This window comes from Serinus canaria, chromosome 2, assembly GCF_022539315.1.
Source record: "Serinus canaria isolate serCan28SL12 chromosome 2, serCan2020, whole genome shotgun sequence".
Classification (NCBI taxonomy): domain Eukaryota; kingdom Metazoa; phylum Chordata; class Aves; order Passeriformes; family Fringillidae; genus Serinus; species Serinus canaria.
The window spans coordinates 91,144,485-91,156,087 of NC_066315.1; the positions used below are offsets into that span (position 1 = coordinate 91,144,485).

General features: G+C 39.5%; 1 protein-coding gene across 5 annotated transcripts; it reads right to left on the bottom strand.

Annotated features, from left to right (window-relative positions):
- Positions 1-784: 784 nt before the first annotated feature.
- MSANTD3 (Myb/SANT DNA binding domain containing 3) lies at positions 785-11,544 on the bottom strand. Of its 5 annotated transcripts, none has more exons than XM_050970952.1 (4): positions 10,027-11,544; positions 5,551-5,854; positions 5,409-5,457; positions 785-4,118 (listed from the first exon to the last, which is right to left on the bottom strand). In XM_050970952.1, the coding sequence occupies exons 2-4, from the start codon at positions 5,821-5,823 to the stop codon at positions 3,709-3,711; spliced, it is 732 nt and encodes a 243-aa protein (XP_050826909.1). In that variant the 5' UTR covers positions 5,824-5,854; positions 10,027-11,544; the 3' UTR covers positions 785-3,708. The 5 variants fall into 5 exon arrangements, with proteins under 5 accessions (XP_050826909.1, XP_050826908.1, XP_050826907.1 ...); XM_050970951.1 differs by having other exon boundaries at positions 5,409-5,854; positions 10,027-10,178; positions 11,255-11,542; XM_050970950.1 differs by having other exon boundaries at positions 5,409-5,854; positions 10,027-10,809; positions 11,255-11,542.
- Positions 11,545-11,603: the final 59 nt, after the last annotated feature.

The following is an 11,603-nucleotide window of genomic DNA, read 5'->3' on the forward strand; positions in this document are numbered from 1 at the left end:
TCACAGACTGTCCTGCCAAATTACATGGAGCTGGAATGGAGGAAGTGCTCTTCTCCATACAGACCTTTCTCAATACTAACCTCTCCTCAAAATCCTCTAATGTTTCCTAGCCTGCATGCAGAATCCAGAATGTACTGGCAGCTATGTGGAAAAGGTAACTAACCATGCTTTCTGTGGAAAGGGAAGGTGAGCACCCATTCACATTCAAATGCTGTGATATGAGCAGTCTGGGCAAGAGGAAGGAAAAAGGAAAACACATGTCTCTGAATGAAACCCCCTGCTCATACTGCTGATTAAAAAACTAAGGGTGAACAGAGATATAAGGAAAAAAATGCAAGAGGAAAAAAATCAATACATGAAAAAATTTATACTAGGCAAGAAACTAGATTACCTCCAAGGAAAGACAGCACCTGGAGCTAGGTTCATGTAAATTTGGGGAGCATAAAAGAATTCATCACACCTTGTCTAGAAGGCCCTTGTTTTACTTCATAAGAATACAGCAGTTGAGAACAATGGCCACTGTGTCTCTGGTACACACACTTTTGTATGGAGTTAAGAAGGAACATTCTGCCCTGTGTATCTTTTAAATTAATTCTTGACAAAAGGTTTTACAGCAAATCCAGAAAAGAACTGGCATGTTCTTCTTAAAATACTATTGTATTCTATCTGTGGAAAAACCTGTAGAATATGCATATATTATTTGGCCAAATGGCTAACAGGAAAACACAATTATGTGAAAGTATTTGAATGCTGTAAGCTAGAAAAAAGGAGAGAGAAACAAATGGACATCTGTCTGAGATGGCTATATTACATATAAGAAAAGTCAAACACAAGTAAAGATAAACTCTATGACCAGTGGGAGTAAATGCAACAACAATAAGGGCAAAAGTAATTTCTCAAGGAATTTCAATTCCATCACATTGATCACTTTATAAAGCCAAAGCATGGCAAGGAGATACATTACTTCCTCCTGTTAATCTTTTACATTTTTCTGTGTTTATCACCCAATTTTACATCAACCAGCAATCAACTACAAATGGGAAAGCAAGAGCCTGTGTCACCTGTGAACAATCTTTTGTCTGTACCACAAAATCATCTTGTATAATTTATGTTAGGTCTAACATTCCCATTCTTCCCCATGCATATAATGACCATTCTTTCTTTCACACCTTCATCTTGGCTCTTTCTAATATTTCTCTTATGATCTTCTTTCTTCTAAATAGAACCTGAATTAAAAGGGTCTATTGCAAGAACTGTGTATTGTAAGAACTTAACTTTTGGTCTCGGAATAAGAAAACATACCAAGAAGCAAGGCATTATCCACTTAGCACAGTTTGAAAACATGCTTATTTTAAAGGATTTTTAAATATAAAAATAAAACAATCTTTCATGAGCAATCATATAACTTCCAGGAGTTCAAGCTACCTTTGTCTCACATATTGTGAGATCCTCTCTGACTATGTCATCATTTTCACAGGGCTGTCTAGACCTGGATTGTCTCCCTATTCTTGCCCTCTTCACAGTGCTGAAATTGTCTCCATTCATTACCTTCTAACACCTGATTTTCATTTACTTTCACTTAGAACAATTCCAGAAGGTTAAGACAAATGTCGTCCTAGCCTTTTTTTCTGCATGGTGCCTGAACAACTGTCACAACCAGTTAAATAACTGACTCATCTTCCAGATCACAGAATGCAATCTCAGAACAAGGTCCTCACTTCTGTTTACTTTTCTTTTGCCTCTACTTTATTATACCTTCCAAAACTGTTTTCATTCAGCAGAAAAATAGAAGTGCCCTTAACAACATCCTTCTTTGGAATTCCTGCACTTTCTTCACACAGCCAATTTATAAGAATATCGAGCTTGTGGTCAAAAAGATCTGTCTTCAGATTTCACCCAGGCCCTATTTTTTTATCTTGCAGCAGCCCAGCATATTTTTTTTTCTCTGTCATATAAAATGAATTGTAATAAACAGCTCCCATTGTGATTGCTGGTTTTAGCACATTTAAGGAAGTAGCACAGGTACCACACTGTTAACCACAGTGAGTCCTGTGGTTGATAATGGCAGTGCTAACAAAGATGAATCACCAGCAGTGAAAGCAGGTCAAAAAAACCACACACACCCCACACACACACACAGAACCCTACTCAATCCAAAACAAAACCAAAGGGAACTCACTCCACCAGAAAGGATATCCAGGGAAAGAGATAGAAGTGTAGCTGGGAATGTATGCCTTGTAATATACTCTGCTTTGAACACCTTGCTCACAGTATGGACTCACCCTCAGGAGTCATGATCTGAAAATACTTTATTGAATATTGTGATACTCAGATTTTTCAATGAAAATTTATGATTTTGTTCATTTTTCTCACTGCTTCAAATGATGGTTGTACAGCTTCCTGTAAAATAGGTTTTCAAACACCAGAAGTTCTTATGAATCCTTGTGGGGTTCTGCATTTCACATTTTCTTAACTCCTGCCCCACTGGAAAAATGATTGCCAGGGTAAAGATTATTTTTATTTGTGCTTTCCTACTATCTACCATTCTGGACATCCAGAATCTGTGGGGACTTTCATGTGAATGCCTTCATACAAATCATGTCCATCACCCCTCACTGACAGCAAAGGCAAGAAACACACCACCATAACACACAGGACAGAACAGAACAGAACAAAACAGAACAGTGCTTCAAGATAGGAATGATTCCCTTGAACTGCTTTCTACCCTATGAGAAGGAAAAGAGGGTGAGTCTTAGTCTTTTCTTCTTGCTAAAGAGAAATAATCAAGCTAGCTGCTACACCATCAAGTATTGCATAAGAAAATAGAGGGAGACTTTGCCAATGGACTGGCTGGCTCACTGCATTTTGAGAGCTTTATGAATTCTTAAAAAGCTCTTCCCCTCAGAATGACTTCAGGTGAATAGCACACAGTGCTGGCAGCAGCATTTGACCCTCCTGTTTGGTATACTACTTCAACACAAGATGGGCCTGGAAATGAAAGAACAAGCACAGTGGCTTTTGAGGAAGAAGTCACCTTCCTTTTAAGTTCTCAAGTGTCAAGGTTCAAACAACTGGAGGACCATTTCACAACCATCCTCTCAGTCAGCCAGCCATTACTGTTCTTCAGCTGGAGAGGGCTGTTACTGCAGTGGCCCTCTTGCTACATCCTTCATATCTCCTATGAAAAATAAGTTATGGACTGTATTAACTAGCTTATTTTCCCTAAGCTTCAGCATATGAAGCCAACTAATAGCTGTCCGTCACCTTTTGTCTCAACAGCAGAGAGAAACTCCAACCCTTGCCTTCATGTGGGAAATGGCAGATAGGAAGAGATAGAAATCAAAATAAACACTGCAGCCTGATGTTTAAAGCTGTTAAGTTTTCTTAAGAACTCCCAATGTAAGAATAGCCAGAGTACCTTAAACTTCACAAGAATCAAGGGTGTTCTGAGAGGAGAAAATACGTTCACATTTTAGAACACTGTGCATGTCTGTGAGTTAAGCAAATCAGAACTACCTACAAATAAACAACAGAGTTTTCCTCTTGGTGAACTATACCACTGTTTCCCTAAACATTAAGAGTCATAGTGTGTTCACTATCAGCCAGGCACCTATCCTGTCACTGCACATTCACAGTAGAAAACCCTCTTTCCAGTGTGTGTTACTCATAAATGTGCTAAATCAGACTGACTCTCTGCCCTTCTGTGTTCTAAGGTGAATTAGGAAAGGGTCTGTTATAGGATGATACAGGCCATTCTTTTGTAATGGTCTGCAGTTTTCTCTCCCAATACATTTTCTTTTTATTTAGCACTTCCATTTTTATCCTGTGTTCTTCTTCAGCCATCTCACACTCTCTTTCTATTTGCTGTATCTTTGCCACATGAACTTCATTCATTTGGATTAACTGGAGTTGCAAAATTGACATTTGCTGATGATGTTCTTCCTCGTGCATCTTTTTCAGAGCACTTTCCTGAGATGCTTTACTTCTGTAGTTCTTATCTGCTGCTATTCTGACATCAGAACACGAAGGCTCAGGCTGGGAGGTGCCTTCGCATACTGGAAAATGTACCAGCTCTTTGTCTTCATCACAAAGTTCTCTGTTTGACACAACAAATGACTCTGCAAACAAAAGAAGAAAAAGTGTTATAGTATTCTCTTCCCTTCCTTCAAGAAACAGAAATGTGATAATTTACTGACACGTGCATACAAAACTTGTGCTCCAGTAGCAAAGCACAGGAGCCACTACATAATGCAGTTCTGCTGCAGAATACTAAGGGCATAATGGGCTGGACAGAACCACTTTGGCCTCTGTTGAAAGACCTCCAAGGCTATAGTGAGAGATCAGAAGACTAAAGTGAATGCAGACACTTGTAAGTGGACACCTAAATTTAGGTGCCTCAGCCTGGAGCTAAACATTAACGCAGCCATTTAAGCGAAATCCATATGTGACTTGCAATATTTTATGAAAGATCTGAATGTCAGGTGAAGCTGTGTCAACCTGAATATCAAAAGACTGAGGGAATAGGAGGAAGAACACTTCTTATTCTTTCCTTATTTCTGCTGCAGATGTTGTAAATACAGTAGTGTATATTTTTAGGGAAAAATCACATTCTAACTTTGAGAAGGGTCTACCAATTCTTCTGAAATAAAAATACACAGGGAACAGAATAGTTACCACTGCAAATGAGGATCACAAAATACATTCCTATCCAAAACCAAATGACTAATTATGGTAAATAAAATTATGAAAGAGGCATTCTAAGAACATTATCTAACAATGTAGCTGCTGTTGTATTTTGAGCAAGGACAGTCTTCTGTGTGAGATCCTGACATAATAAAATTTACAAGAAACTGCTGTAGCCACCCTCCCTCCTGGTATTGAATTATTCCTTCTGGGTCTGCTTGCCAAACAAAGAAGAATGTAGTGCTGAACTTTTTCAGAAAAGCCATTCTCCAGTGTGGACTGCAGTGTGAAATATGGCTCCACACTCTTTTTAGTCCTTGAAAACAAAGGAGGAAAGACCACTGGGAACTCTTGCAGCAGGCAATTGTGTATCAATTTGCTGCTGGTAGCTTTTTTCTTTTTTTTTTAAACCAGCAAAATGATACTTTAGAAACGATAAAGATATCCTTGGGACTGTTCTCTGGAAATCCAGCATGATAGCAACTGTGATGCTTGCCACAAAGCAGCAGATATGTCAAAAACAGATGAAAAAAATCTGTTAAAAACCTCACACCCGTTTAACTCCTGTAGGCCTTGGGAAATACATACAGCCTTGTAATATCATAGCTCTGAAATCACTTTTCTATATCCAGCAGTCACAGCTAAGTGGAGAGATTTGAAAAAGAATCACTGGCAAAATCACATACAAAACAATAGTATTCGCATCATTATGGCAACATTTATACCTTGACTAGAAGCATCGGGCTGATATTCAGAGTCTTCTTCTGGTGGGCTCTGCAAAAAGTACATTTGCTCAGGCATTATGCTTCCAATCTTCTCTTTTCCTACGATGTGAGTATTTATAAGTGGACTAATACTTCTTTTTACCTTCTCCCGCCTCTCATGTGCCATTATCTTTTTTGTCCGTGCCTTGATATTTTCCCAGCATTTCTTTAACTGTTTGAAGTCTCGCAGCGACACACTGGGCTGTGAATTATATTCATGAGCTAGTGCTTGCCAGGTGCGCTGTTTCAGAGCAATAGTTCTTGCATCACTTTTTTTACATTCAAGCACGTATTTGTATTTTTCAACTAATGCAAGCAGCACACTCTTCTCCACTTCTGAGAAGTATTTAGCAGGCTTTATTATTTCGTTTTGCATTTTCTACTGTTTCTCCAAAAAGTCAAAATTCCTACAAAAACAATGAAAGAAGAAAAAAAAAAGAAACACAAGTTAAAACTGGTTGCAGTATCAGGATTCTGATCAATTTTGTTTTCTAGAATAGCTTGTGAATAGTTCTGGAGAACATAATGGAATTATCAGGTAAAATAAAATAAAATTACATGCTGGTTTGTGTTGCCACTTTAGTGGATACACAGTGCCAGAAGTAGACTATAATGAATAGTTGTCTTTGTTACAATTTGCCTGGATACAAAATACTCAGTATTTACTTAGTATCTTGCTTTTAATAGCTTGTTTTCCTGTTCATTGCACTTTTTCACTCCCAAAAAGTTTTCCAAGCCCTCGAGTTAGGAACAAATTTCAAAAATCAGCCCTCGCTAGCTTCAGGTTTATGTTTGAAGCCACCTTCAGCATGTTTGGGTTTTTTATTTTTTCAGTATAAAAAATACCCACTTCTCTCCTTGCTGATTGTGTATAATTAATTTCTCCCATCTCTCTTCAATATTTGAAAGCTGTATGAGCAACGATAGTAGGAAGTTGTCCTTTTAAAGACCTGTCAGCTCCGTTCTCCCCCATGCTCCATCCCCTCCTGGCTGATACCCAACAGGCAGCAGGATCCTGACCTGTATTACAATATTGAGAAGCAGCAAGAGTTGCAAGGAGACAAAAAGTAACAACAGAAACCAACCACATGGAAGGTACAGGTCCTTCAGCCTTGACTGCTGGCCCTGCACATGTGGCACTTCTTTGCACTTATGCTGCTGGTCACTCAGGAGCCAACAAACAGGCTAAAAAGAGTTTTGGCCTTAACACAGCCACTGCTATACACTTACACCATGTCAGCAACCACCTCTCTTCTCAAGCCCAGCACTTACATAGTCAATAGCAAAAAGGTAGTTGATAACAGGGAATTTGTGGCCATTAAAAAAAAAAAAAAAAAAAAGGAAGCAGAGTTGCCTTGAGTTAACAACATATGACTGTGAAACAAAATATATTTTTGCTTCTTCTATCTTTTCACACTTTTCTCCCCCTTCCTTTCTGCTGTAACTGTGTAGCCCAAATTACTTTTGGATTTTGGGCAGAAATGCTGCCTAGCTCTCATTTCTTTTGTTTTTAATCATCAAACCCAGTGATACATTTATAAGAAAAATGGTTCATATTCCTAACAGTCTGGGACTCTCCCAAAATGAATTTTCTAGTCTTTTGCCTATTGTTTCTACTACTTCTCTTATAACATTCCTTGACAGTGTACTATATATCACCATCAGGTTTCCTCTTCTCAATATATTTTTTCCTTAACTCCACTGCACTAGGACTTTCTTTGTACCATCCTTGTAGTCCCTTTCCTTCAAACATCTTAGTACTTACAGTTTTTCCCACTTCTTTCAGTAAAGGTAACTACTTATATTTATAAAGAAAGCTAACAGACAAGCTAATACCAAAATGAAAACCCAAGCCTGACATAAAAACAGTGGCTCTCTTGAGTAGCCCATAAAGTATGACAAAGCCCAGCTGTCCTAGTTTCAGGAGGGACAGAGTTCATTTTCTTCCTGGAGGCTGGTACAGTGCTGTATTTTGATTTAGAAAGAATAATGCTGATAACACATGGATGCTTTAGTTGATGCTCAGTGCTGTTTATTCTCCATGCTCTGCCAGAGAGCAGGTGCACAAGAAGCTGTGAAGGAGCACAGCCAAGACAGCTGATTCAAACTGGCTAAAGGGATATTCCATACCATAAAATGTCACGTTCAGTGTATAAATGAGGAGGGAGTTGGCCAAGACCTGCAGGTGGTGAGCAACTGCATTGCGCATCATTTGTTTCTCTTGAGTTTTCTTCCTCTCTCTCTCACTCTCTCTTTTGCACTATAAGTATTATTATTGTTACTATATTTTATGTTGTTTCAATTATTAAGCTGTTCTTATCTCAACCCACAAGTTTTACTTTTTTTTCTGATTCTCCTCCCCACCCCACTGCAGGCAAGGGGCGAGCAAGCAGCTGCACAGTACTTGGTTGTTGGCTGGGGTTAAACCATGATGCCAGCAAAACAAAGGAGTCAAAGAACAGGGGACACAGTGGAAAAAAGCCTGGAATAGCAAAACTGAAGCAAAGTGAATAGAAGTAAGTAACAGTCTAGGTCAAGTCAGTAGCTAAGTTGTACCCCTACTGAAAAGGAGCAAACACTTGGTTTGCACCTTTTGTCAATGCTTGTCTGGGTTATTTCTGGGCACCCATGTGGGTCCTGCATAGTCACAGTTCTGTTTTCTCACATCAAATCCTGGCGTCACAAGGACATGGGAGAGCTGAAGTTTTTGCAGCAGACAGGATCTAGGGGACTAAGGGAAAGATCCATAGGAAAACAAAATGCAATAGTGCTACTGCTCATAGAAGAGCTAGTTTATTTCACATGAAAGCAAAAGGAGGAAGAAGGAAGATTTGGGTGGCTGAGTTTAAGGAAGACTTTCTTGATCCAGTATTTCCTCTGTCACACTGTATCAAGATATTTTTTATGGTCTGTGAAAACTTAAGTCACCCCCCCACGCTGGTGACAGGAATTCTCAAACAGCTATAAACCCAAAGAACACACTAGGTGTAAGTCAAGAAACTTCTTTCATTGCATACCAGTGTACAGCTGCTTCAGGAGTTCCTTAAATAAAACACAAATTAGGAAAAAAGTAGTCAGGAAATTGACATCCTAGAAAAATACTGAAAACTGGCAAGTTTGCTCCATGAAACCACTTTGAAAGCATGCAAAATAAAAGAGACCTAGAATGGAATAGAGCATATCTACTAATCTATTTTACTTCCATACTTATTGCACCATTCCAAACCATTCAGTATCTTTGGACTGACGCTGAAATGAAATTCTTGGGACTAAATATTGGTTCTGGATCTTAACCTCAATTCCACCAAGGAATGGGATGAAATGCAGTCCTACCAGCAAGTTGTGAAACCCAATAGCTTATAACCAAAAAAACCAGGATTACTACATGTGATCAGAAAGGACTGATTCTACCTTCTGATTCTACCTTCTATTGATGCATGGAAATCTTTCTTCTAGTTTTGAAAAGGTGGGAGAATCTCAGATGAAAGAAATCATTACATGTTTACGTTTAAAAAATCCCTTTTTTTAGAAAAACAGGATTTTCAGAACTGTGGAGAATATATTCAAAAACATTACTAGGATCCCAGGTGTTAAATATCTAGCTCCACAGACTGGCTATCAGCTGGGTCAGTAAATCAGCGATCAGCTGATATCAGTAAATATCTAAAACGTTTATAAATATGACTTCTGATATATTAACACACTGTGTACAAGAATAAAAACTCATCTTTCATGGATGAAGCAAATTTAAGCATCACTTCCATATCACACTATGATTTACTTCTAATTATTTTTACTGTTGTAGCTTGGGACTGAGGACTGAGATCCCCAGTCGTAAGTTCAAATACTAAACATTTAAGAATAGAAAGAAAAGTCCTACTCTGAGAAGAACATATTGATTTTTCCTTCCACTAATCACATTCCTAGTATTTGTTTCCTAAATATACACACTGCACTTGTGTCCTTTCTGTGAAGAAGCCAGGATTATGGTCTAGTATGCATAAGGGAACTCAAGAACTGGTGTGGGCAGTTTAATACATAGAAGAAAAGAGTTTTGGAAGACTCTTTTCAAGTTCTTACATGCTTAACCTACTTTCTTCAATGTATTAAAGCCCATTTGCAATGAGGTGAGCAAGAAAGCACTCTGAGATGTCAGGAGAAGTTAGAATAGCAAGAAGTTGTGTCAGAACACCACCATGTATTTATATTCAACTCTTTTTTCTTTATGCATATTATTCACCTTCTTGCAGCCCACTGGCTCCTCTGCAGAATATGAGAAAGGACTCACAAGCCCACAGAATTTCCATTTTGAGGCTAAACAGTCCTTCCAGGACATATGCCTGGGATATAATTGAGCAGGAATCTGTGCTGAAATCAAAGCAGTTTACTGTGCATAGCTCATCCCGTAAACTGGATTGATTTGTGTGGGCACATGAGGACAGCTGCAGAGTAAATTCTAAGAAATAAAGACTGGGAAGCTTCTCCCACTCTTACAGGTTCCTAGGCTCCAAGACACATGCAGCAAGAAAGCACTTTGTCCTAAATATCTTCTCCTGGCATGACTCAATTCACAACTTGCCTTAAAGCAGTGTCCTAAGCATTTGTCCTCTCACACAAACCGCTAGAGCTTTAAGATAACAGAAGTATCTCTCAGCTCCTCATCTTTACTGTGAAATGTTGTGCAGCATTCTTCTTTTAAAGGCTGTGTGATGTGATCTGCTCGAAGAATAGCTTGAAAAAAATTACAAAAGTTAGGAAAAGCACATCCGTTCATAAAAACATCACACACATGCATTATTTTGCTTGCACACATATAAACAGACACCCAAGCTCCAATCAGTTGCAAAGAAGCGCAGTAAAAGGAAAAAAAAATCAGTTTAAGTTGGCATGTGTGAGCATTTTTAGTAAAGAAATGTCTTATAGGCACAAGAAAATGCAGAGAGAAAGTTATGGTGGAAGACTTATCCCAAATGTTAAAAAAGTTACACTAACCAAACCCAAAGAAAAGAGTTTGTTAGCAAACTGTGATCACTTATGGGGTGAAAATGAAGTCCACTGACCAGTGCCAACAGAATTACTACCAGAAATATTCAAAGATTGATAAAAATAAAATTTATGTCTCTAACTTCAGTCGCAGGTAAAGCTCTAAACATACCCAGTAATCAACAACATTGGGAATGAAACATAATTCTGTCCTTTTCATCCAGTGCTTGAGGACTAAAGAAAGGCATGGAAATGCAATGACCCAAACTAGTCACAACAGGTTTATATTTCGTTTGAATGACAGAAGCAGCAGTAAACAATGCTCTTCCTCAAATGTTTTGTTGGTTTTCCTCACCAAGCTTCCATCAGTGTTCCAGGCCTGAACAGAGAGAGACTTGAGACTTGAAATCAGTAGGTAATTAAGAGCATATTGCAAATATGAATGAGATCTATACAGAAATGTGTTTAAATCAGATTTTTAAAAATCCCACCTCCTCGGGTGCTTGCCCCCTATGCTTTAATACAAATGATCAGTTATCATGGATCATTCAGCAAACAAACAAGAACACCGATTAGTAAAATTCACAGTACTTTACCCAAATTTCTCCTATCAGGTTTTATATAGTTAAACACGGAAATGCCTTAAAATATATATGTACCTGTACCACATTACACTATAGATACACACAGATTTTAAGCGGGTCATCCCACTACCTATGGAGGACATCCAAAGCACTTCCCGCAAGCAAGGTAATGGACGCAGGTTGTTATTCCGAAGGACTGCCTGAAATCCACCAAAACCAGACATAATACAGGAATCTTACCAGACACTCCCGCACCCGAACTTCTCAAACATTAACTCAAGCTTGGTGGGGTTTTTCTAATCTCTTTGCTAGCTCCTCTTCTGCTTGAAGGATAACGGAGAGCGGGTCCCGGCTCCACAAAGGCGGCCGCTCCCCGCCGGGCGGGCGCGGAGGCTGCGGCGCGGTGCGGGCGCATCAGCCGCGGCGGCAGGGGGGGTTCGGCGGGCGGCCGGTCGCTGTCACCCAGCGCCCGTGGGGACCAGCGCCGGCGGCGGGGACAACCCCACCCTGCGGCCCCGCTGGCTCCTCGTAACAAAGCGCCTCTCCGCTCCCTCCCTCCCTCCCTCGTTCCCCGCCTCCCTCACCTCCC

Bases quoted from the DNA above. Each gene is read 5' to 3' on its own strand.
- MSANTD3 (XM_050970951.1), bottom strand. From the start codon at position 5,823: ATGCAAAACGAAATAATAAAGCCTGCTAAATACTTCTCAGAAGTGGAG. The intron at 4,119-5,408 runs GTATAAATGTTG...TTTTGTTTGCAG, and splicing joins GCCCGATGCTTCTAGTCAAG to AGTCATTTGTTGTGTCAAAC.